General features: G+C 43.4%; 1 protein-coding gene across 1 annotated transcript in view; it reads left to right on the top strand.

The window, feature by feature from the left end:
- MEGF9 (multiple EGF like domains 9) overlaps positions 1-26,580 on the top strand; it is an 86,409-nt gene extending 59,829 nt beyond the window's left edge. Inside the window, exons 4-7 of the mRNA XM_075060694.1 lie at positions 10,118-10,257; positions 14,818-14,961; positions 16,472-16,744; positions 20,179-26,580. Of these exons, the coding sequence (XP_074916795.1) occupies positions 10,118-10,257; positions 14,818-14,961; positions 16,472-16,744; positions 20,179-20,633 (1,012 nt within the window). The 3' untranslated portion in view covers positions 20,634-26,580. The remainder of the gene's footprint in view (positions 1-10,117; positions 10,258-14,817; positions 14,962-16,471; positions 16,745-20,178) is intronic.
- Positions 26,581-27,181: the final 601 nt, after the last annotated feature.

The raw sequence follows: 27,181 nt of genomic DNA, 5'->3' as shown, positions 1-27,181 counted from the left end.
AGGAACATTTTTACATCACTGTGTCTCCTGCAGCAGAGGATGCACTGAGTCTGAAAGGGGAATTCCACTTGATGGACAGTCTTGGCACCATGTGTGCCCTCTGTGTAGGGGTCTCCCTTTGAGAGGCTGACCCTGCCCGCCTTGTTCCCATGGATTGAAACAGCATTTCTGATGTTACTGGCGGATTCAGCCAGCCTTGTGTTTGGTATGATCTGTACACAAAGGCTGGCATTTCTGAAAGAGCCTAGCAGAGTTGGGCATTGAGAGCCGGGGGCCTGATTCACCAAGGTATTTAGGTTCCTAAAGATGCAGAGAGGGGCCTAGTGTGCCTAGTTTTACAAAAGCACCTAAGGAATCCAACTCCCATTGAAAGTCACATAATCACTTTTGTAAATCCCACTACGCACCTCTCTGCTTTTTTAGGTGCCTAAATCCCTTTAACTCTGGCCCTGAGCGTTTAACTCCCATGTGTCCCTTAGAAAAACCCAGGCCAAACCTTTATTTTTTTTCTTTTAAAATAACTGCTCCCATGTTTATTGACTAGCAGAGCGGAAGTGATGGTTCATCTCCCAACTAATGCCTTGTCAGCACCTCTGTGAATGAACAAGTTTTTATTTCTAATGGAAATCGTTGCATGTGGGCAACATAAAAGCAGTGAAAGTGGTTAAGAGTATGTTTTGTTGTGTGCTTAAATTAGCTAAATATCTGTTATGATTTCTCATCTTTTACAGCTTATTAAACCCCCCATAGTCAGTAAATGGAGAACCTGGATATTACTTTTGTTTGCTGGCAGGAGTAATTCACAAACTTCTCTCCCTCAAAGCAATTTATTACTGACGGCTCCTCCCGCGGAAAATTCCCGGTTGTTACCCTCTCTTACAGCAGCTGTGGCCTCCAAGAAATGCTGTTATTTCTCTCTAGCAGGCTTCCCCATTCCTATGTTTCTGCCCTAGAGCTGCACCTCACCTGCTGGATGAATCAGTGCTCTTAAAAATATTGAATCAAGACTTCTAAAATCCTCAATATAAAATATTCATTGGAGTCTAGGGAGCAGGAGCATGGTGAGCTGGTGGCTAGGTCACTAGCATGGAATGGTGGAGATCCACCTTCTATTTTTAGTTGTGCTGTGTGACCTTGGGCAAATCATTTAACCTTTCTCTGCGTCTGTTTCTCTTCCTGTTCTTTGTAAGCTCTTTGGCATAGTGACCATCTCTTACTCCATGTTCCTACAATGCCTGGTATGGGTCCCTGGTCTTGGTTGGGGCCCCAGACTTCAGTGGAGTTACTTTGGATTTGCACTGCCGTAATGAAGGTCAAAATCCGACTCTAAAATTTTTGCAGAAGTGCTTTTTTCATAATAGGAGACTAAAGGCTGTAACAGTGCAGCTTCCAGGCCTCAGAAGGAGAGAGCACTTTTACAATCTTGGGGCTCTTCCCTTTGGTTGCAAAAACACTTCATTAGGCAGGACATCTGCATAATTGGGTTTTTGCCATAAGGGTGTTTTTAAAAATAATGATGACAATACCAGACAAACTTGCCAAAAGGCACAACCTTGTTTTTCTGATTACTGAATATCCAGAAAAGATGACTAAAAAGGCTCATATATGTACATTCTCTGTATTCCTGTGAGCCAGTCACTTCTGCGTTAACTCTGCGTAGTATTAGTAACTTAAGCGGCAGGATAGACTAGTGGTTAGGGCCCTAATCTGGCCCATGGGCGATGAGGTTTCAATTCCTGATCCACAACAGTGGCTGATTGACAATGGGGCGAATAACACTTAGAGGCTATTTCTCCTCTTGCTCATTCCAGTTTGTGAAGGAAAATTAATGCTCGTTGAGAAACAGTGGATGAGAGGAGAATCAGATGTTCCGGCCAGGCCTACATTTAAACGTTAGGTCAACCCAGCTACAGAATTCTTCCGTTGACCTAGCTACTGCCTCTCGGGGAGGTGGATTAACTACAGTGTCAGGGGAGCCCTTCCCCTGCTGTAGCGAGCGCCTACCCTGAAACTCTGCAACTGGGCCACTGTAGCGGTTTAAGTGTAGACATGGCCTGAGTGTAGAAAATACATGGAGCCAGATTCTCCTCTGTGTTACGCTGATGCAATCCCAGGGACTTCAGGTAACCAATACTAAAGAAACCATGGGCCAGATCCTCCGCTGCTGTAAATTGGGGTCACTCCATGGGTCAGATTTGACTTACTCCAGCTGAGGATCTGGCCTCATATCCCTAAATAGAGCAAGTTAATGTCACACTTCTAACGCTCCGGGGCCCAATCCTACATTCCTCGTGCATCCCCAACTCCCATTTGCCCCCATGGGAGCTTTCAGCTTGCAAGGAATCCAGGATCAGATGCTTAAAGATCAAGTGCTGCTGTTAAGTCTTATCTAAGTGAACCATTACTGTGTGTCAATCTACAGCACACTGGTATGCCACACTGTCTGTGTGGATCCTGCCAAAGCCTACTAAATTTTTCCTAGTGTGCAGTGAATTACACTGTTTTAGAGCAGAGTGCACTGGGGAGCTTTTAATGCATGGTAGCAGGATCCACACAGACAATTAGTACATGGCACACTCTTGCCCTGTGGATTTATGCCCCAGCTGGCCACAGAGTAACTTGGCCTAGACAAATCTTATGTTACTCCCAGGCACCTTTTCACTACACCATAAATATTTCCTTTCAAAGCTACGTTGCTTATTGTCTGATAGCATTTCATTATTTGCCATTGAATACCCTTATCTCTGTTTATATAAGCCCTGAAGAGGGGTAATTGGCCTGGGTCACCCCTCCTTTGGAGCAAAGTCTTTTTGTTCTGACTCTGTATGGCCCCTGCCACAACTGGGTCCTGATTCATGAGTTTCTGCGTGCTATGATCATACAAACAATAACAACTTTGGAAGACCCCTTCTATTGAATCTCCCCCGGAATCAGTCTGTCAGGAGAGGATGACTGCCTGTGCAGTGCGGAGTGATTCTACGCCAAAGGCTCCTGCATCTCCTGGGATCTTCTCCACTGGCTTGGGGCCACTGTGCTGCATCTCCCTGACAGCATGGCTCCCCGGGAGAAGCACTGTCATTGCTCTCCCCAGCCACTGATGCTCCTAGGATCCCCATTAATAGTGTGGAGGAGTTAAGACCGTCCAAGCTCCGGTATCTCAGCTGGCTTATCCATGCGGCTTGTAGAGCACAATGCCAGTACCCTAGGCCCCCCTCTCTGAAGCCACATAACCCTGACCCCAGGGAGGGGGTGACCAGTGCCTGGGGTGGGGGAGATGGCTCTATGGAGGCGGTACTTTTGGCCAGATGAGCTGGCCCTTTGACATTTATAAAATGCCCTTTCAGAGCTGTTAAGTATTCCGGCTCCGGTGATGGATTCCGTATACACAAATTTTATCCACTGGCACAAAGCAAGGAATGTTTCACACAACGACTCAATGTTTGCTACAATAAAGCCGTCCTTCTTCTCCCTTCCACAAAAGGAGCCCTCAGTGAGGTTGCATAATGGGCTTGGGGCTTCTTTGGCATCTGAATCGGCACACAGAAGGCGTTATTAAATTAGCGCTGGGGAGCAAGTGTTTGGCTTTTAAGGACTGTAATGGAACCAGAGAAGCAAGGAGATGAAAGTGAACCATGTGCTAATGGCTCCTCTGCTCTTTTCCTTATCTGTTAATGTCCCAATTAATTAAACTGAAAATCAATCTATAGGTCATGATGGTTGTGTTAGGGCTCAGCAAGCCCATGGCAAGTGTTAATGGTGATGTTCCGCCATGAAAATATCCCATACAAATTAGTATTAGAATGATAACTTTGCTAGAGTTGGGTGTAGCATTTCTGTAGCTGGGTTGGTCCCTGGATAAGGTGGCTGAGGTCATATCTTTTTATTGGACCATCTTCTGCTGGTGAGAGAGATAAGCTTTTAAGCTTACACAGATCTGAAGAGCTCTGTGCAGCTTGAAAACTTGTCTTTTTCACCAGCAGAAGTTGGTCCAATAACAGATATTACCCCACCCACCTTGTCTCTAACTTTTCTATAGGCAGTTTGAACTGTCCTAGAAAATTGAATAGAGAATTTTACCTCTGCTCTCGAATGCTATCAAATGTATTTTAAAAAAAATCCTATAGAAATGGACTCTCACAGAGATGCCTCACTTGTAAAGAAAACCCAAACTATTACAACTCGCTATTGATTTTCTGTAAAAAGCAACAGAGTCCTGTGGCACCTTTAAGACTAACAGATGTATTGGGGCAAAAGCTTTCATGGATGAATACCCACTTCGTCAGACACATGCTCCAATACGTCCGTTACTCTATAAGGTGCCACAGGACTCTTAGTTTGGTTCTTTAAAAAGCGACAAACACGGCTACCCCTCTGATACTGATTTTCTGTATCCCATAACACTCTACTGTATGAACAGCTACTTAGGTCATGTTCATGCCTTTTCTCATCTATCTTGGGCTCATCACAGCCTGAAGGCCCTTTTGATGTGGGAAACTCTCCCACTGATAGCAGCAGGAGTTTTTTCAAGGTTCATTGTACTGCACGATGTATGGATCACAGTGTGACATATCTGTATGTCTACACTGGAGTTGGAGATGTAATTTCCAGCTGGGTTACATGATGGCACTAGCGTGCTAAGAACATCAGGGTAGCTGCAGTGGTGTAAGTGATAGGATGGGTTGACCGCCCCAACTGTCAGACGGGATCGTATTCGGGGCTAACTCACTCCACTGCTCATGCTGTCATGGCTGCACCTCTATTTTTAGCGCACTTGCTTGATCAGAGCTAGCGTGGGTATTTATACCCCAGCTGGCAGTTACACCTCTAGCCCCTGTTTCACATCTCAGCCAGCCCGATATTTTAAGGTTATTTTTTCCTAACAAGCCCTTAGGTCCCCAGACAGGTCTCTGCTGTGCGTTGCAGAGGATAGCACATTGCACAAACCACAAGATGAGAGAGATTGTGGTGGTGGTGGCGATGGTGGCAGTAGCTGAATCAGAAGGTGCTCTGCAGCTTCAGGACATGCCATGGGGTAGAATCAGGGGAAGGAGACAGGCATCAGCTGCTCTCTGTAGTATGGTCCCTGTGTGTCCAGGAAGGTTTCCAAGTAGCCCAGCTGACAGCCAGGAAAATGGTCCTGGATGGTTGCCCAGCAACCCCTCGGCCCCTGTGGCTTCACCCTCCAGTGCTATCAACAAGGGGATCATGTTATTGCCATTACCAGTGTGGGCCACATAGCAACCCAGCTCCTGAATGGAATGATTTGTCCCATGGAGCCGTTCAAAGATCCTCAGATGCTTCTGCTCTCTCTAGGTGCCTGAGCCCTTGTCATTGACTAAAAGGGGTGGGTAGGAGAGGGGCATCCATGCCCCCCAAGGAATGATTCGGAGGCAACTCTGCAGAGGTGTGGGGTTTCCTGCATCCCATATGGCCGTTGCCTCTGGGGGCTAGAATGCAGCCCTGGTGAACGGAAACAAAACCAAACCATGTTTTACAGGCCCATCTGGTTCTGGTGTGGGGTTCTCTTTTCTGCAATCTTTTATCTAGTTTACGTCCCAGCCCCTCCACCCCTTGGCGATTGCCCTACAGACTTTCTACTCCTTTATCTGTCCAGATCATCTGAGAACAATGTCCACACACAGTAATATTTCTGTGTTCCTCTCCTTCTGACTTGTGCTGTTTCCTTCATTCTAGCCCTGGTGCACCAGATTCTTTATGATCTAGCCTGTGAAGTGTTCCCAAACCATATTCTCCAGCAGCTGTTAGGCTCTGTATTCTGTGCTACTCTCCTTGTCCATCAGGGTGACTCCATTTAAATCTCTGCGCTCTGCTAGCATACAGTGCAATGGCGCATCAGCTCCAGACTTTTTAAACCCCTGCCATGCTCACGTGCTGTTGGGAACCAAATTGGGCTGTCAAATGCGCTTGTGCCTTGCAATGGCAAGAATTTTTTTGAATCACTAGGTGGTGTCCGACTACAGGGTGCGTTGTAAAATCCATGCACCCTGTATAAAGTATGTACTGTCACTGATCCAAGTAGAATCCCAGGTGGGCAGCCACCCTTTGGTACCAGAAATCAAGATTTTCCAACAGGGCCCTCCTTTGCATGAACGCCAAGAGCTAAAAACTTGTTGGCTTCCGTGTGGTTAATCATTTGAAATAGTAACCAACCAATTTATGTTGCTGTGTCTTAATAGTCTCCCTCCCCAAAATATTCCTGGCTTGTACTGCAAATCCAATTCAGTTCTCACTCTTCAAGTATTAAACTGTGGGTCTTTTCTTTCAAGTCTTTGGATTTTTTATGGGCACAATTGCTCTAGTAACAGGGCTTTTTTGTGATTTCAGTGTGTTTATACCATTGACCTTTGCTTCGAAAAGTGTTCAACAGTCTTTACTGGGCTGGAGCTCTGAAAGGCAGTGTTGTAAAGGCTTTATGCTATAGAAGCAGTGATCACAAGCAACGCTTTATATTTACTGAGTGATTTAATCTTACACATGCAAGACTTGGCTAGATGCCATGTGTAATGTGGAGAAAAGTCCTCCTAGAGAAGCACTGATACCAAACTTTCCAAAACTTTTTAAAAATAACTTCCTATCCTGCTATTTTTAATCTAACAAGTAAAATCCATGGGTGTTGTCCCAAGAACACTGCATTTAAGTACGGAGAAGTCCTTGGGGAAAAAAAAACTTTGTTTAAAATGAAACAGGAGTCTGGCTGGAAAGAGGTTGTTGGGGAGGAGGGTCCTGTTAAAATAAATGCCTGGTCAGTATTAAGGTGAGAAAATAGAGAATGCCCCAGAATCAAGGGAAATGAGCCCAGGAGGCTAAATTTGAAACAGCTCTAGGAAATGATTCTGTAAACTTACTTGTGGGACTACTCGCATGAAGGACTGGGCCCTTAATTTGTACACCATCTCCGAATACTGTCCAGAGTTAAACCTGGTTAGAGTTCAATATGAAATTAGCAATAGCCAGGGAGAAGAACGGATGTGTTTTTCAGCTGAAATTTGAAACGAGGCAGAGATAATCAGCGAAGCGGAGAGTGACAAGGACCTGTTCTGACTGAGCTATGCTCTGTGCAGGAACAAGAGGGATGGGGACACTTTGCACTTACCCTGTCTTTGAGCCTTTGGACTGCTTTAACTTGCACCTGGCTGCTCATGGCCACAAGGAGCCATTTCAGAAACGGGGATTAGCTCCAGTATTTCCCCTTTTCCTCTGACCTCTAAATCAAGGGAAATTCTCCAGGGGCCATATCCACCCAGTTTATGGCCTCTTTGCACTGCTGGAGCAGCATAAAGGAGCCAATTCTTCTTTGCATTATGGCTCCTTTATGCTACTCCAGCAATGGCCACTGGGATTTAAGAAACCTAAAAACCATACTGCCGAAAGGAGAAGAGTTGCAAAGGACCATTCAAGATGGAAATGCATTCGGCTCATCACCAGGGTTACATCTCACCATGTGTCTCTTCTGCTGCATCTTCCTGGTAGCCAAGTTCCTAGTGCTCCTCAGTGTATTTCAGCTGACAATCCCCATGAGATAGGGGAGTGCTGTCACCCCCATTTTATAGGTGGGGAAGTGAGGACCAGAGAGATCAGGTGACTTGCCCAAAGTCACATGGGGAGATTGTGATGGTGCAGGGAATTGAACAAAGGGATCCAAAGTTCCACACTAGCCCCCTTACTGCAAGACCATCCTTCTTCTAGGGGAGCAACGTGTATGTTGGGGGCAGGAGGGTTACTTGTCACATGTTATCCCCTTAGCCTCCCTCAGGTTCCTACTGCATTTGATGATCCAGTTCAAAATTGCTTTATTTTATTAAGCCCTCCCTGGGCTTGCTCCAGTCCCCCTCACAGACCTGGTCTGTTTCCTCCCTCTCCATTCATGCCTGCCCTGGTTAGCACTGGCCTATTCTGTCTCCCCCTTCCCATGACTACTGCCATTCTTGATGAGAGAGCCGCCTTCTGTCCATGCAGAATAGTTGTGGGAGGGCAGAAAAGGCTATGATGTAGCCAGGGTGGCGTGTACAATGGATTTCCGTCTTGAATGGTCCCTTGCAAGTTGTCTTCCTCTGGCAAGAGTCAGTATGGGAGGATTTAGGTTTATTAAATCCCTCAAAATTGTAACTTTCAACCACATTGTGGTCAGGCTCATGCTCTACTTCCTTCAACCTCAGCTGTATAAATAAACCTCCTGTAATGTTCTGCATGCTGGACACAACGCTGCTGTTGCAATCATCTTGTTCTTAACTGATGCAAGACTGCAACTTGCCAGGACCATAAGTAGATCCTTGCTTATGACAAGCTCAAACCAAAGGATGTTAAGAATACACCGTAACATGTTTGACACTAAAAACTGCTGTTTCCTCACCTCAGCTGTTTCTAATGGCCGCTTTTCCTGCTTCAGATAACAGAGTTGTATCATAATACCAGGGTGATGAAGGTCATATAAGTACCTTTTATTTTATTTTATTTTATTTTATTTTATTTTATTTGTGTGTGTGTGTGTGTGTTGTAATAGAATCTAGGAGTTCTGACTCCTAGCTTTGTGCTTTAACCATCACTGCAAGCTTCCTGTCTGTTCTGTCTCATAGTTCTAGCTTATAAATCCTATGTATTTCAGTCAGTGTGTACAATGAAGCTAGACTAGTTCATGGGTTCTTGACATGGGAATCACAACTATTCCGCCCTTGTCCGTACTGGTAGATGGGATGAGGTCCCAACTAGAGGGGAAAGGTAGTCCTGCTATGGCATAGGTTTAGAATGACAGGTCTAGTTGGTTTCACTTTCTGACTCTATCAGTCTAATCAGTCTTGTTTTCTACAGAGCTGTTAGCTCCATCACACTGTAGCTCTGTGCTGCAAATCCTGCAGGAGAAATGTTCAAATGTAAATGAAAAATGGTTTCAATTTGCTTTGGGTTTAAACATCATGGAAACATTTCAATTAACTTTAGGTTTTGTGAAACCCTGTTTTTTAAGTTACGTTTTGGGACTGAGCTGCCTAACAGCATTTCTTTAAATTCTGCCTCTGCTGGCTGCAGTTCCTGATATGACGTGAGAGGCTAATGAAACATATTTCTTGCTCTTTTCTGTAATCAGTCCATTAAACGTGTTGGAAATTCATATTTTGAAAGTGTTTCTTTGTTTAGCCTTGGGCTAGATTTCTGTGTTTTCTCTCTCTCTCTGTGGCGGGGGATGACGGGGGGTGGAGGGCGGCTCTGGGTATTTCCTATTTTTTGCCAAGCAAACTATCAAGAGAAATACCAAAGTATGTTAATTTTTTAAAATGGTGCTGTCCAAAAACACTGTAATCTACAGCGTTTAATTAAAAACAACACATATATAGTACATCTAGCTATTCTGGACCTCGGCCTCTGTTAGTGTTAATCGGCTTTTCATAGATGCGGTTAGTTGTCTCTTCTTCCCCTGCAAGAATTGTCCAGAATAATTGATGTTTGTTTAGGATGGCACAGCAAATGCTGAGATACTGAATAAAAGTCCAGTATTGTACACTCGAAGAGGTTTGTAGAAGCTTTGGTTAAGCATCTGATTTTAGGGGGTTACTTATCTGAACCAAACTCTCAACTCCGAACTGTCATCGTCATCTTTCATTTGCTGCTACATCGCAGTAGTGCCCCAAATGATTTAGGTGCTTTCCAGTCACAGAGGAAGACAGTCTTTTTGTCCTCAAGAATTCACAGTATGACAAGGGTCATCCATTGCTTATTGATACCTAGAGATGTGTAAGTCAATGAGAGAACTCTTTCAAAGGGCGAGATGAGTCATTGCGTTGCTGTGCTCAGAAAGGGACCATTATCAGACGATAAAGTGTGAACTGAATGCTAATACAAGGTCAAATTCTGTGCGCAGTTACACCCACACAACCCCATGAACTCGATGAGGTAGTACAGGTGTCTTGTACTCCAGTAATACTCCCTTGTGTTTTATATTCCAGCAGTTACATTTCTGGTGAACATTTGCAGCATGTTCATGACATTGTTAGAGGAACAGATTCCCCCTTGGGGAAGGAGAGCATTGCACCCATGAGACCGAAAACAGAAGTTACCGAGTCGTCAAGTAGCACATTTAAATTTCTTGCGTTTTTTTCCTTCGCAGCTTTGGAAAATGCCAGTGTAAAGTTGGGGTAACCGGCTTCAAGTGTGACCAATGCCATGATGGATACTACTGGGTCAACCAAACCAGCTGTGAACCATGCCAGTGCAATAACTATTCCAACAGTTGCGATGTCTTAACAGGTACAATACTTCTGACGGCTTAGAGCCAAGTTCTCCTCCATAACATTGGTGGGGCTTCATTGAGGTCAGCAAGGTTGCAGTAGTGAGAGAGAGGTGGTTTGGGTCCTTACCATCTATTCTAGAGTACGTCTACATAGCAAGCAGAAACCCGCAGCACGGAGTCTACAGGCTCAGGCTCATGTGGCTCAATTCTACGGTACTAAAAATATCTGTGTAGACATTTGGGTCCCTCCCTAGGTTTCAGAGCTCAGGCTCCAGCCGAAGCCAGAACATCTACACAGCTATTTTTAGCTCCACAGCCCAAGTCTATAGACCTGAGCTCAGAGACTTGCTGATGTGGGTTTCTGCTTCCTGTGTAGATGTGCCTGTAGTCAGCTGTCCCCTGATTTCTGCCATTGTATTTAGAGTCATAGAGTTTAAAGCCAGAAGGGACCACCTGTGTAACACAGGCCACTAAATACCACCTAGCCATCTGCACACCAAGCCCAACAACCAGAATTAGACGAAGTATTACAGCCCTCCGAAGACTAATCTCTCCAATCTCACCCCTTTGATTTGTATCTTTCATTTAATTGTACTTGTGCATAGGGCATAAAATCATCTACTTGCACCACAAACTCGATCATTTTGGATCTGATCCTCTTCCCACTGAAGTTGGTGTGGGCTTTGCCATTCACTTCGACAGCAATATTGAGCCTTTATTATGTCTAGGGCTCCAGCTAGGAATCCAGGGCCCCATTGTTCTAGACCCTATACAAACACATAACCAAAAGACAATCCTGACCCAAAAAAGCTTACTTATTGCTGTACCTTCTGTTCCCCAGAAGTATGGATTATTCAGGTGTTGGCTGAATGCAACCTGTATTGTCACAAATAACACTATGAGCGCTGCAGAAATGGGCCATTCATACTTGTTTCTGGTTTTTAATGCATTTGCTTCCTGTCCATTTTGTGTTGACTTTCCTTGAACATTGTGTCCATTTAAACACATTTTCTGTGCTGAAAAAAGTAAATTGCCTTTCTGGGTCCCTTCACACCAGAACCCCAAAGAGAGAGAATATCATGTGACTTTCACGACCTATCCCGGCTCAGTGGCAGAGCTCCAATTTTGAAATTCAAACTTATATTGATGAGCCACAGAGTAAAATAAAACTCACCAAAATTTTGTCTCATGAATTAGCAATAGGCAATGAATTCAAGAAGTTTGCAGCTTGTTTGCCAACAGCCTGTGAGCGGAAAGACACAGAATTAATCAAATGAATGATTTGTTTGTAATTATTTGCTCTGTTCTAGTATTTATTATTACATTGTCTGCGCATTTCTAACAAAGACAGAGTCAATATTGACAGTCACAGAATTAACTCTCAGCAGATAACACCCTCATTGCTTTCTACAGAAGAACAAATTTAATGGGAAATCTAGCAGATATTAGAACTTTTTTCGGTGTGGCCCTGATTCAGCAAAGCACTGGCTCATATACGTAATTTTAAGTATGTGATTAAGTCCCATTGAAGTCATGGGACATAAGAACATGTTTCAAGTTAAGGTGTGCTGAAGTGCCTGGCTGAGTCAGAGCCTTTGTGTGTTTTTTAGCTATTTGATATGAAATTACATGCCAAAAAAAGAGAACAAAAAACCAGCTAAGCCCTTGATCTTGCAGTCAGTCTATGAAGGCAAAACCCTTTGCCATGAGTGTCAAAGGTCCGTCTTTATAGATCAGATTGCAGAATCGAAGCCTAACCGTGTTACTGTTAGTTTAATCTGTGGGCTGGTCTACATTCGGGGGGGTATCGATCTAAGATATGCAACTTAAGCTACGTGAAAAGCGTAGCTGAAGTCGAAGTATCTTAGATCGATTTACCTTGGGTTCTCACGGCGCGGGATCGACGTCCGTGGCTCCCCGTGTCGACTCCGCTACCGCCGCTCGTGCCGGTGAAGTTCCGGAGTCAACAGGAGCGCATTTGGGGATCGATCGCTACCTGCCGATGCGACGGGTAGTCTGAACGTATCCTATGATGGAATAGTAGAAAGTTCCTATTCTTTCTTTACTTGCATTTCCTTTTTATTGTTGAAGCAGAAAAACAGGTAGTAAATTAGATCTGATTTCTAACAAGTAATATATGCATGTAGCTCTTGATATGAACTAGAGATTGCACTTCGTTTCACCTTTCCAGCTTTATATAAAAGTGTGTATTCCTTGTCAATGTCAACGTTTCTATTGCATTAATACTGTGTTGTGGGCTCCCTCTTGTGGCTAATTGAAAACCTACATTGTTCTGACAAATCCCAGTTGGATAATGTGACGGAATTTCATATAAAGGATGTTTTCTCACAATATGTTGTATGGATACAGGTTCATTAGGTTTGAGTGTGTTAAAGAAAAAGTAGTTAGAGCAGGCAGGCTGGAAATCAAGAATCCCGGGCTTTATTCTTACACATACTGCCTTGTATAAGTCACTTCACCTCTCTTGTGTCTGACTGTATTCATCTGTAAAATAAGTGTAACACCACCTACCTACCCGAGAAGCCACCAGGCTTAGTTAATGCTTGAAAGGTGCAATCAGAATCAAAACCTGTTCCGAAATATTAATGCTTTCCACAGAGAAGAAAGCGATCCCTGGTCCAAAACCTTTAGGATGCTTTGTACAATTGAGTGATCTATTGGTCCACTGGCAACGCAGCCAGTTGGAGTATTGCAGAGGAAGATGCTTGCAACTCCTGCTGATGGGAAAGGATGTGGTCTTGAAATGGAGAGGTCTGCACAGAAAATGTGTGCAGCTATTCCAGATTTAGGGCAGCATAATTGAGAGCTAAGTCTAACTCAAGTGCCTTAAAGCTGAGTAAGTGAGACCCCCCTCTAATAGTTGACTCTCCATGATTCATTCAACCCTTGGTCTCCATGGTGAGATTGCCAAAAGAGGTTGCAATTAGGGGGTGGTGGTTTCCATTATGTGGATATCTCTCCCACTGAGACCACCAGCTCAAGTCATACAGACCACTGCACAAGAAGCAAATATTGACTAGAAGACTGAGTTATGGAGCACTGCAAGCACCCTTAGTCACCGCCAGCCTTCGACATATGGTCAGCTGGTTCCAAAAAGCAATACCCAGCCAGTTAGTCATTCTCCCATTAGTCGGCAGATCAAATACCAGGACAAATTGTATTTGCCTGGAGACTCCCAGTCCCCAGGGTTGCTGGTGCACCAGCAAGAAAGACAAAGAGTAATGTAATGTACCTGGACTTGCATGATGCTTGAACAGCATTGACTGATGTTACAAGGAACTATATTGTGTTTAAATTCTAGTCTAAACATGAACCTGATGGGCATTTTATATGCCTGGTTGCTGTTGATACTAGCATCCCCCGCAGTACCCTGACAGCTCAGCATAGCAAGTGAGCGCTCTGGAACTACGCTGCTCTGCACCATCCTGGTTTGCGGAGAGGCTGCTTTTACCTTTCAGAGGCTTGTACTTGGGATTTAATCAAATAAGCTTCCCCTGGGTCACCTCCATCCCTCAGTAAGAGGCTTGTTGAAGCAGATGATGTTCCTGTTGATGGATGAGCTTTCGATAGGGGCTGCATTTATATTGCCAGCAGGATTTGCTTCCTTTGTTTGCAGTAACATCAAATGGAATTTGACAAAGGACTAGATCATGCCACAAGGGCACAGTCTCTAGTAAGAGGCAATATGTTGCTTTGCTGTTCCAGGAGCACCCCGCAGAAGTCATTTTGGCTCAGGAACTCCCAGTTCCTTCTCTGCTCCCCCAGCATTTCTCCAGAGGGTTAGAGCAGCAACAAATCCTCCCCCATGGCCCTGGCTCAGCTCTGCTGGTCAGTGCATTGGGAATGAAGCCACACCCCACGCACTCACACCCAAGGTCCGGGTAACCTGTGCAAGGGAGTTCTTACTCCACCTCATGTCCTCCTATCATTGCAGCCTCCATAGCATGCCCAATCTCTGAAACTTGAGAGCAGTACTACTGGCATTAGGATTGAGTCTGGTGTCAGTGACTTTTGATTGGCAGAGAGGCCAAAGACAGATGCAACATAGACTTTTAACTGAATTCTTTGGTTAATTTAAACAGTGAGATTGCAGTGATAGAACAAGTGTACAGCAGAAATCAAGGGAGCTGTCCTCGACATCCCCAGGGTGATCCTCACAGGGCCTTAACCCATCATACTGATTGTTACAGGTATTCCCAAGGCACCAAAAATCAATGGGGCTACTATTAATTGCATGAATTTATTAGTATAGGTAGGCCTACAGTTTCAAAAGTTTCGAGTGATTTTTGGGTGCATATGTTTTTGACGGCCTAACTGGGGGCAGGGGGTGACTGGTCCTCAGAAAGTATTGAGGTGCCCCAACTCAGATCCTTTGAATGTGTCTTAGGTCTAGCCCTAAGAAAAGGGGCATCCAAAATCACTAGTTATTTGTGAACATTTAGGCTGTGCAATATAGATCTCTGTGTGTGTGTCTCTCTCTCTCTCTAGATGTAGATATTTCTGCTGTTCTGCTGTTGCTAAATGAATCATCTGTTGTTTTTGTTGATTTCTCTTAGGCACCTGTTTGAACTGCCAAGGTAATACAGAAGGAAGCCACTGTGAAAAATGTAAGGTGGGCTTCTTTAGAAGCATCCTCCCAAGCCAGGAATGTAATCGCTGCCCATGTTCAACAGTGGCATCTACCGGCAGTTGCCAAATAAGTAAGGCTCTTCTTGTATGCTAGTGAAAGCAACTTCTTTCAATATATTTCACAGCTAAATTGTACTCAGAGCTGATTATCCTAGTGCGCCAGTTTGTAAGCTTTGCCTTTGAATCCCTGTTTCATGGGAATTGGAGTGTATTATTGGAAGTGACATGTGACATTTAGGAGTGCAGGATTTATTGACCGTATTCTTGGAGTATTTATGATGCTTCTTGTGAGAGCAAGAAACCATTGAAAAATCTCCCTTGCTGCAGGCATTAGCCATTACGTGTTACTGTGGTTATCCTGGTGGTTTCCGCTGCTAGTTTTAAGTGTCTCTATTGTTTTGCAGACAAAAAGACATAGATACAGTGGAGAGCTAGTCTGTGTTATCAGCAGTGGGTGAAATTCATCCTTCTGCAGAAAGTTAGCAACAAGCCTATGCAACCCTTAATTCCTGCTTAAGTGGAACTGAAGCAGTGCGTAGGCAACATGCTGGCCCTTTGACCAGGGGTAAATTTCACACAGTCTACACAGAAAATAGACCTGCCACAAATAATCTGTGCTCTTTGCTTGGCTGCAGGGCTTGTGAAGATGTCTGTGCCTTACAGATTTTGCAGTGTAGCTTTGAGCTCTTGCCACCTCATTACTAGAGAGATAGCAAAGGGGTGATGAGATGACATTAATCAGGGAGGAAATTTAAGCTGCTGTCCCTGGCCATATAAGAAACTCCCAAGAGAAGAGAGACAGAAGCCCTGTTTGGGATTTTCAAATTAATTTTGGACAAAATGCTAGAGAACAAACTATTGGGATCAGTCCTGCACTAGTAGGGAGATGGCCTAGAGTAGTTTTTCCCAAACTTAGTACGTGGTTGGTCCCTTATTTGAAGACTGAATTTTTGTGATGCCCATAGATTTACTATAAAAGCAGGAATAAGGAAATGTATTAATGATAACAAGGCTAGGCCTAATAATTTTGTGTGTGTTTTCAAGAGGTTGGTGGTGAATACTTGAGTTCTAAGGTAAATGGTGTGAGGGGGAGTAACCTTAGCTTTAGGTTGTAATAAAATTTTCAATGCCTTGTGATTTCCCCTGCCTCGCTTCCCCAGGTTGAGATGATCTAAAAAAGTTCTTGTCCATTCATAACTTCCATGGTGTAGTCCCAATGAGCCAGATGCTCCATGCAATCCATCACTCAAGACAGATGTGTCCTGAAGTAGTAGTAACCTCAGATTGACTGGAAATATGCTAACTATACTCTATGACTGGGCACCAGGATTTAGAAACCTAAAAATGTTTTTTTGTTTTTATGGGGCAGCATAGATCTACAGGGCTGGACAGAAAGAAGTCTCTGCTGCAAGGTGCTTGCATTTTAAAGACATAAGCGTTCAGCTTTTACACGGGCAATCTCCCGTTGACTTTAGAACCTGACTGCAAATCAATGTGATGCAGAGCAAACATGCAAGTGGTACAAGGAACAGTCTTTCACAGGGCTTGTTCAGTGATATATGTGATATCTCTTTTTTTCAGAACCTGGTCAACACGCTCCAACGTGTGACCGATGCAAAGCCGGATACACTGGTCTGAACTGCGACCAGTGTGACAATGGCTTTTACAATTCCGATAGCATCTGCATTAGATGTAAATGTAACGGGAATGTAGACTCAGAGCAGTCACCCAAGGTGTGCAAGCCAGACACAGGGGAATGCATTGGCTGCCTCCACAACACGGCCGGGTTCCATTGCGAGGAGTGTCAGGAAGGTTATGTCAGAGACCCGGAGGGAGCCAACTGCACCAAGAAAGGTAAATGCTTCTCTTTGAATCAGTGTCCGTGTTTCCTAACCAGATCAGACACATGCAAGCTGCCTGGGGGTGGGGAAGGAATATTGGGTATATTTATTCCTGGAGGGATTTGCTGTTGAAGATGAAGCAGCTTTAGCATCTTCCAAGGTGGACATGGGAACTCATTCCTTTAAAAGGGCCAATCCAAGGGGGAAGCTGAAAGAAAGTTCCCCCTGTAACCATTATAATGTTTTCTCAAGCTTCATTTTCAGTTACCAAGAGCCTGTCTGAACATTGCCTGCGTTGAAAGGAGCAGCATGATGTTTCTGACGCATGGCTAATCTTTGGCATTCTGGAAATGGCTCTTGACAGACAGTTCTCTCTACAGCTTGAGACAGCAGGCTGGGGGAGGCCAGAATCTTCTAGGTTTCAGCACAGAAAAGTATTTAATAAAGTTCCTTTCCTGCAGTGAACTTTTGTGTGTGTTTTCATGCGTGTTTGTGTGCATGTCTGTATAAAAAGAGAGACTAATATATTCATCTTGCTTGTGTTATACAGAAGATCAGACTAGATAATCTAATGATCTGTTCTGGCTCTAAAATCCATGAATTGGAGATTCATCTAGGTTTTCAGTAATTCATCTGTTCACCAAAACTGTGGCAGGAAATATGAAATAAACTGAAACAAAAAATTATGTATAATTTGGTTTGTATCCTGATTTCTAGAGCTGGATGCAAACTCTTAACCCCCTGGTGTGTTGCGTTATTTGACTACGTTCAGTAGCACTTCTCACATCAGTAGGGATTTACAGGATTGGCACCGTTATAAAGGCTTTTTATCATAACACACAGTGCTTCAAGAACTATCACCTCCGCTTTGTAGCTGAGAAACTAAGGCACAGAGCGGTTAGCAACTGACCAAAGCCACACAGCAAATCCAGTGGCAGAGCAGGGATGTGAACTCACTATTGCCTGATTTTTGAAGCCTCTTATTCCTCATCCTCATTGCATCTAATACTCTCAGGTGCATGGTGGTAATGAAGAGGCTACCTTATAACAATATAGCCCTGAATAAAATGGTAGAAAGTTGTTCTCCCAGTGGTTGTCAGTAAGTTGGTCCACTAGATAGACTGCAGGCTCCATGCACATGTGGTTGTACATAGGAAGGAGAGCGCAGAATTCCAAAACACATCAGGACCAAATTCATCCCTGCTGTTCCAAGAGATTTAATTCAAAGGCACTACAATAGGGTGATGTAACCTTCATTCTCTTACTAATTCCTGAATGGATAGACTGCAAGATTGTTTTCTGTGCGGGGAAGAGAGATGATTTGTAAAAAGTTGAATATTCATCTGCTGTAACATTATGTATGGCTGTCTCTGCAGGGTTGCAGATAGCAGTTTCACAATGGCCCATCCGTTGTGATGCGTTGGTTTTGTGTGCCAGGGACTGGCTGACCTTGTTCCATAGTAACATACATGCTTTTGTTTTTGAACGACTCTTTCCAGCCTGCACCTCTCCTGCCACTTCAATGACATGGGGAGAGAGCTGATTACTGACATGGGGAAATACTGCCCTCCCGGCTCACAGGCAGCTGAGGCAGCTACCGTGTTTCCTTGACACCTGTTTTCCTTTCCATGTTAATATTTAAAAGATCTGCATTTTTGTTCCCTGTTGGCTGAATGTTGCTTGACCATGAGATTTTAGGGCCAAGATTTTCAGAAGTGACTAGTGAATTTGGAGGCCTCAATTTTGGGCAGCCCAACTTGAGGCAACTGAAAGGGGTCTAATTTTTATGGGGTGGATGCTCAGCAGGCCCTTTTAAGGAGTCTTGGGTTGGATACTGAGAAAACTGGAGCACCGAAAATAACTAGCCACTCACCAAAACTGATCCTTTATGTTTGCTTAGTCACAGGAGCAGACTAAAGCAGGATCCTTGAAGCACTCGGGATTTGAGCTTTAACGTTGTTGCCCCTTCCCTCCTGCCCTTCCCCCCATCAGCAGTAAAGACATACAACACATTTCCACTCCGTGCTTCCTGTTGATTTCTGTGTCAGTGAGGTAGTGAGCAAATCTGTAGCACTACATATCAAGTTCCTGTACTGACTGTTAACAATTCTAGCTTGTTAAATAGGTAGCACTGGGAGGCATGGTGCTACCACGTGTTAAGCAGATTTGTGCTTAAATGGGTCTGTACTGTACTTATAAATCCAACAGCTTGCATTTTCCAAACAGCATGTACATTCACAGCAACGCCATCAGCACCACAGTCTAATTAAACCACTAGTGAGACAAAGCTAAGGTTGAGTGGTGGTAGAAATTGGTCTGGGTGAGAGCCAATGGTCATTTATTATATGATGGAGAGGAGCTGGGTGGATACGTTCACTGTGCATTTCTAGCGTGTCTAATGGCTAGCGTATATTTTAATGTGTATATGATAAGGAAGCTTGAGGCTGGTCAATTAGGTTGTGTCAACAATATTTTAACCTTAACTGTCCTCTAAGTAGACTGTTTCGTGTGGGAACCTTATTTGAGGTTGACCTTTTGTAACTTGTAATAGCTTTTTATTAAGAACTTTATTCAGTGGCTCAGTTCTGCAGTGATTGGTGGTATAAAAATACCTAAGATAGACAGGACCAAATTCTCATCTTAGTTTCGCTCAGGCAATCACATTAAAATGGATAGAGTGGGATGGATGTAGCTGAGAGCAGGACTAGGTCCATGGAGCAGAAACATTCTAAATCCTCTGTGTAGTTGTAACATGTTCTGGTTAGGGATCTTTCCACCTCTAAGTCCTGGGCTTTAAAGTGTAATCACTTTCCTACTGCTGGTGCTTAGGGGCTGATCCTGAGAAGGGCTGAGCATCCCCAACTCCTGTTGCCTGTACCAAATTAGCCTTTCAGAGGTGATTCTCCTTCTCAGCCACTACTAGTAAAAGTTCTCTTCAGAAAACCTTTTGTATGGGTGAAATCCTGGCTCCACTGAATGGAAAACTTCCTTTGACTTTGCGGAGCCAGCATTTCACCAGTTGAGTTGCACTTGGAGGGACTTGAATTCATCATGAGTAATCAAGGTCTTGTGGGCCATATTTTCAAGGGCAGAGCACCCACAATCGGGGCCAGATTTTCTAAAGAGCTCAGCTCCTATTTGGGCACCCAAACAAGGAGGAGGTTTTCAAAAGTTCTCAGCACTTAGCAGCTTCCATTGTGATGCTTATGACCAGGTTTTCAAAAGAACTCGGCCCTCAATTCGCTGAGCTGTCTTGAACATCTGGCCAAATATTTTGATGTGTAAATGGAACCTGAACAATTCTGACCTTAAAATTTTAGTTTGTTGCTCTCATATTAACAGTGATCTATAGGTAGAGCCATTTATTTCCTGTTCTCCAGTCATGGCTTACCATGTATTTTATTGTTTGTGTATGTATTAATTTACGTGTCTCATTTTTATTTGTAGAAGTCATTCCTGGTCCTGAACCTAGAGGGTTTATAACTGCTGCTCCTAATACCACTAGGCCAACATCATTTTCAACTACGGTGATAAACAGTACGTTAGCGGCAACAACTGTGCAGACTATATTTCCTATCAACTCCTCTTACAATAGTACCTCTGCATTGGCAGACGTCTCCTGGACTCAATTTAACATCATTATTTTGACAGTTATTATCATTGTTGTGGTCCTATTGATGGGGTTTGTGGGTGCTGTCTACATGTACCGTGAATATCAAAACAGAAAACTTAATGCTCCTTTTTGGACCATTGAGCTCAAAGAGGACAACATTAGTTTTAGCAGCTACCATGACAGCATACCCAATGCTGATGTTTCAGGCTTACTGGAGGAAGACGGAAATGAAGTGGCACCAAATGGACAGCTGACGCTGACAACTCCCATGCATAACTATAAAGCTTAAAACAAGAGTCACTCCAGCTGTTCCAAAGTTGGTTTTAAAAAATTACCATCCTCGTTGAAGGGGTATCAAAATCTGTACCAAGGCTCCAAGCAAAGGAATTTGCTACCCACATATTCTTTTACATCGGACATGGCGTAGCTTGCTGTTGAGCAGGAAAGGAGTGTAGTGCATATGAATTTCAGGTAAAATTATGAAATGCATTCAGTGTATTGTTTTCCATGACGATCCATAGAATTCATTGCTAAGGACTTTACATAAAATTATGCTGACCTTAAAAGTATATTTTTGTATGAAAAGATTTGGGGGGGGGGGGGTAGTAACTAGTGCCCCTTGATTAATCTAAAGCTACTTTGACTTCCAGCCAAGCTAAGACGGCCTACACCAGTAGCCTATGTTTTGAAAAGCAGCCTGCTTAATTAACAGCCGACTTTCAGAAAATAGACATTTGTAAAAACTATGTTTTATTTCCTGGTACGAATTTGTGTTTTTATATATAAAAAGGGAAATCATGTTCATTTCACTGTACTGCTAAGAGACTTCTAAATGAGTAAATGTTACACACATACTAAAGTCACCATGTTCAGTTCTCCAACAATTTGGGGAGCAGAAACAGTCAATCATGAAAATGTCTGGGAGTGGGGGGAGAAAGATCACTGTTCTTCCCTTTCTGAATTCTCATACAAAGTGATGATAACTATTAAAACACAGAAATCCATTTTCAATAGAAGGAGTTAATGAACTTGTATACATACTGTACAAGGGAAGACGAGACATCTCAGGGTCACGTGTACAAATAAAAGCTAGGCTTAATATCCTACCCTGATAGAAATGGTGTGTTCTGTACATAGAATGTAATATATCTTCTCTCCATAGTATTTATAACTATTTGTAAAAAAAAAAATCATGAGTCATATTTTATCATCTAGATTTTATCTGTACAGCGGTTAGTGGCATTGTAAAAAAAAAAAAAAAATGAGGATTGTTTAAAATTGTGTAAATCAGATGGCAATATTGCTGGAGCTGGGCCTCTGGCAAACACCCATCATTTAAAGTTCTTCTTCTGATATCACTGAAATTTTTTTTAAGTTGTCTGTTTCCTACTCGTTATCTGTAACGGTTCAAACTCCCCGACTCCTTTAAAGGTATGGCCCATAGTATTATGAATAGAGACTAGTTGATTTCCAGAGATCAGGTGTAACATTTGGTAATTTGCTGTGAAGTGCCAGCACAAAATGCAAACATGCTGTTACAAATATATAATTATTTATGGCCTGATCCTGAAAACCATGATGAACATGCACTGTTGTTATTCACATGCATAATTCCTTTGAAGTTCACAAGACTGCTCGTGTGAATAAAGACTGCTTGGTGTGATCAAGGATTGTCAGAGGTGCTGAGCTTTGCCTTTCCCCACTTGAAGATAATGGCAACATTCCCATTGACTTCAGTGGAACCAGGACGTCACCTAAGAGTTTACAGATCAGATTCTTCATTGCAAAATTCTAGTTAAAAAAAACAAATTATATAGACACTGTCAATTTATGCCTAGAAGTTCTTGTAGCTTTAAGCTGTTGTATGCTGGGGAGAGTTACGAGCCTCAGTTGCCAAGAAACACACAAAGGTCCATTGGTTAAGCAAAGTCCTACTGTTCTTGTGCAGAAACAAACTAGCTATTAGAAGAGGGAGCACAGTTAACAGCTGACAGACCTTTTCTGGCTCAGCAGAATGGAGATAGTCACATGGAAGCAGGATGCCGCCTTGTTCCCCCAGGTGACTCTAAGATGTAGGCCTGAATACAGGCTCCTACACATAGGTGTAATGTGGATGGTGAACATACATCCATGCACCACCAAGGAAGAATGCTGACCATAACGGCCTGTGAGCAGCCAGTTAGAACACCTAGCAGCACGCCATGACCCCCAAGTAGACCCCCCTCTCCTGTCCTGTTAACAGCTGGCAGCAGGCAATGGGGGAGCACATGCTGAACGTTTTTCCAGCAAGTGTAAGGCGCACTGGACACTTCGCTCCTTTCAGTGACCCCTGAAGCATTCTGTCTGCATCTGTGCAGTGTAAAAATAATGCCATGGAGCACCTCAGCTCCACCCTACCTTTTTTCAGCATGCCTCACAAGCACCAGCTTGGCACATGGTCCTTTTCAAGAGTCGCATCCAATCTCTCTCCCTTACTCTTTTCACTGTACTCACATGCTGTCTTTGGGCCCAATCCAACTCCTATTAAAGCCAATGGAAAGCCTCCCATTCACTTTAATGGAGTTTAAATGGGATAATTTGATTTTTTTTTTCTGAGCTTGGCAAACTGTTACCATCCTATGAAAATCAATACAATTAATGTCACAAATCAAGCCCTTCTCCTAACCTGCCCTGACACCACCTATACAGCGGTGATGTGTGGGTGGTGGTGCTTTGCAAACATTTAAAAACAATGTTGCTGATAAACAAGGTAGTTAACCAAGTTGAGCTATCGCTGGCTCATGCATCATCAGAAACAGAGTGAAAAAGGAGAATAGTGTTTGTTTATTTATTTAATTTATTTATTCTGTTTGTATTCCACTAGTGCCTAAGGACCTCAGTCAGGGTGGGGGATGCATTGTGCTCAGTACTGTACATACACACAGTAAGTTACAGTCCCTGTCCCCAAAGATATTAGTCTAATTTAAGATGTGGCACAAGTAAATGTAACAAAGGGAATTCGAGATAGAGGGCAAGGAAAATAGTGATAGCAGGGTGTGATAGACCGTGGATAAGCCGGATCCAAAGCCCGCTGAAGTCAATGGAAAGTCTGCCATTCCCTGCTGTGGGCTTGGGATCAGGTCCTAAGTTTATACGAAGCTAGATTCAAGTCATTCAGAGATGTTTTAGGTGATAAAATAGAAGGGGGAAAAAGACAAAGGATTGCACACAAAGCTTTTGAAGAATAGATTAATGACAATGGAGAGAGAGACTGAAAACTGTATATAATTACTTGGCATTGTCCTTTTGTAATATCTACTTGCCTGATCTTTACACAGTGAAAAAAGTAACTTTTTATAGGCAATTTTAATGATCCCCCGTTTTAGATTCTGGAAATAGTTCATAGAGCAATAATGCTGACAGGCAAAGAAAGAGCGAGCACTGTGGCCTGTCCGAAGTCTTTTGGGGGAGCTTGAGGAGAGTTTGCAAAGAAGAGAACGGCTACCGAATATTCCTTCCTGAAACCTTGGAAAGCCTGCAAGCTACTTTATAACAGGGATGGGAGACGTCTCATTTGGATTTCAGATCCTGGTTTTTGGTTCTCTCCCATTGTAGAGAGAGTGGCCAGCTGCAGAGTTTGCTTCTGAGTTCAGATACTGACTCCTCCTATCCCACCATTAAAAATGAGGGTGTGTGGATCTGGAGTTCTGGTTCTGGCCCTTTTCTGCTTTAAAAGCAAAACAAGAGAAATGAATATGAAGGCACTGTATCCCAGCCCATGTTTGATGGAGTGACGAGGTCAGTTCCCCCTACACTTTGTAATAGTGAGAGGGCAGTAGGATTTGGGAATCCTTTCTGATGGCAAATGATCTCACAAATTTTGAGAAAACATCTCATAGACATCTTGGGGGTCTGATCCAAAGCCTCCGGAAGTCAATTGAATCTTTCCTTCGGACTCTACTTGCATAAAACTTTTCAAAACCGGACTGACCTTGCTGGAACTGTGGAAGGATACTCTGTCATATAGCAGGCTTTGTTTTGGAACTAACCTCAGCCTAGCAGAGACTGGAAACATCACAGAAGTGAGGCACTAGGGAGGATGCCTATGGGAGGGTGAAATGACTCAACAGAAGAAACAAAAATAGTTGCAGTCAGTCATGTCTTTTGGCTGACATGAATAACTGAATAAGAAATCAAAACACGATTAAAGACTAAAGAGAAACTCCCCTGCTTGAGGTTCAGCCTAGTTCTATGATCTTGGGGAGTGGAGCCTGCTTGTATCCCCTCTGTTAACCACATACCTGAGCATCTTTACAAAGAGAGGAAGAAAATGAGCTATTTGTATCTCTTGATCAGCTTAGAGTGCACCCTGACATAGCGCAGTGCCTGAAACGTCCACTGGCAGCTACCTTAGCTTGCCAAAGGCCTCCTGTCGTTTTGTTCATTTTATAACTTGCCACAGAGCTTCTGGGATGCAGAGTCTGCTCCACAGCGGCTTGGAACGTGCACGGATAAGTAGGACGAGGACAGCACCGGTGCACTAGAGCCAGTGGAGAGGCTAATCATCAAGTTTAGGGATGGGGCATCGAGGGTACTGGGCACAGATGGCTGCAGTATCAGCATTGGTACTGTGATGGCATTTACAGGCATCATGCTGAACCAGGGCAGGCAATAAAGTGATACTGGACTTCGAAGGCCCCACCCCTCAACAGGTGCAGGGCATGTTCTCAGTGGAGAAAGAGTTTAAAAGGAGACTGGTAGGCCAGGGGGTATGGTCTGCATGTAGTAACCAGGAAATGAGGCTGATGCTCTGCCAGGAGTGATAACAGCTTTGTGAAAGCTGCTCTAGCAGTAGGGACTTGGAGGGCCCCCTACTTGATCTTTGGGAGTTGAAAGCCCTAAGAGACTGAGGAGAGTCTACTAAGGCAGTGACCATGCCCCAAACTGAAGAGCTCTAGACTGGTGGGAAATGACCTGGGGGAAATGTAATTTGGAGTAGCTCAGTAACTTGGCAGGACATGTTGATAAACTCCAAGGGCCCTGGTTTGAAACCTGCTGGATTGGATGAGCCTGGTTCCCTTTGCCTTGTCCCCTTTGTAGTGACTGAATGGTGATGGAACAGTTAGAGCATGAGGGGGGAGGTGATTGAGGCTGCAGCTCAGACCCCTCTGGGATGACTAGACTAGCAGAAACCATACGGCCATGAGCTGACCACTAGGCCAGCTGGTCATCAGACCTTCCAACTACAGATACCCACACCTTTGGTGATGATCATTGTTCCACCTGCTAGCAGCTAACCAAATAGTATGCAATCTTGCAGGACAACAGCATTCATTTTGGGTGAGACAGTGGGTGGTATGATGGAGTAGCTATGTGTGAATGGTGAAGATGGAGTAATAGGGGGACATGGCAGTCCAGAGAAATATGATCATGAAAGATCAGTGGCTGCTGTTCCTAATGGTAATGATCTTATGCTCATGTCATGGGAAGTGAGCACCCTTTTGGCACATGCCCCTGCTGGTCTGGATGAGGCAACTGAAATCCCAGTCAAGTACTTGAGAACAAAAATACTCCTCTGATGGTGTGGGTGAAGGGAAAAACAGTAACTTTATAATATGCACCGGGGCACCCTGGCTGGATCACAAGATAGGATGCTGGTTTTTGAATACAGGATGTGGCAGACATACAAAAATATAATGGGGCTAATATGAATTTAAGGTCTTGTATCTCATGAACCATCGTAGCTAGAAATAACTGCATGAAGTTTTAGGCCTGGGGAGTTAGCATGAGGTATCATATATTGAAATAGTCAGTCCCTTGGTCCAGGCAAAATAAACTTAGACCCTCAGAAGGAATTTATGAGGCAAGATGGAGCCTCTTCACCATTGTAATGGCATTCTGGGGCAGTTGACCTCTGATGTACAGTATCTTTATTCCAAACGTTAAATGCAATATAAGCGATACAGTATGGTGGCAGACAATTGGTACAGTCTCTTCTAAAATGAGGACCTAAGATTGAAGCCTCAACAAAATTTCTCTTTAAAGCGAAGTTTTAAAATTATCTTCCAAGAAACTCTGCTATTTATGTCTCCAATTAAAATAAAACATGGGCCTAAAACATTCAAATTACACTTGCTCCCAACTAAAATCCAGCAGGCTTGCAACACATCCAAATAAGGTGTCTTCTAAGCATATACTAAGCTTACAAATGCATTTCTAAAAAAGCTGTGTATGGTTTGAATATGTCAGAATTTATACAGAAGAATGTTATTTCAAATGAATAAAAATGTATATAATTTGTATCTAAGCCACCTGTGGTTTTGCTTTTGTTTTGTTTTTAAATATGGTCCAAGGGCTGCTTCCAAGTCCCATATGAAGTCAGTAGGGAGTTGGATTGAGTCCTAAGGGCTTGAATGTGACCTCGTACCAATAACTCCATTCATGACAATGAAGTTATTCCTGCTCTATATAAGTGAGATCAAAATTATACCTGAAGTGTTTTTAACACCAAACATTTACTAACACAATTCATATTCTGTCATATTAACAGTGTTTTTGTTTTTTTAATCCCTGTGAAATCTTTTAACTTTATTTTTATTTATATTCTTGTTAACATACTAATTTTTCAGCTCAGTAGCTTGTCGGTCAGTGAGTCTCTGCTCACTGTAGGGGTGTAATACTGATACAGATCTATTTTGGCATAAAAGTAGGCAACCATGTAAAAATTAAATCAGAGAAGACCATACTATCATGGTGTTATCCACATCTGCACTGGGATCTTCAAAGATATCTCTGAAATCTCCGTCTGAGGAGTTGATGATTTATAAAAGGCTGTTTATAGCTGCAAAAAAGATTTTT

The sequence above is a fragment of the Chelonoidis abingdonii genome, chromosome 24 (assembly GCF_003597395.2).
Source record: "Chelonoidis abingdonii isolate Lonesome George chromosome 24, CheloAbing_2.0, whole genome shotgun sequence".
NCBI classification, from domain to species: domain Eukaryota; kingdom Metazoa; phylum Chordata; order Testudines; family Testudinidae; genus Chelonoidis; species Chelonoidis abingdonii.
Note: the sequence above shows the minus strand (reverse complement) of the source record. Positions and strands in the feature narration are given on the sequence as shown.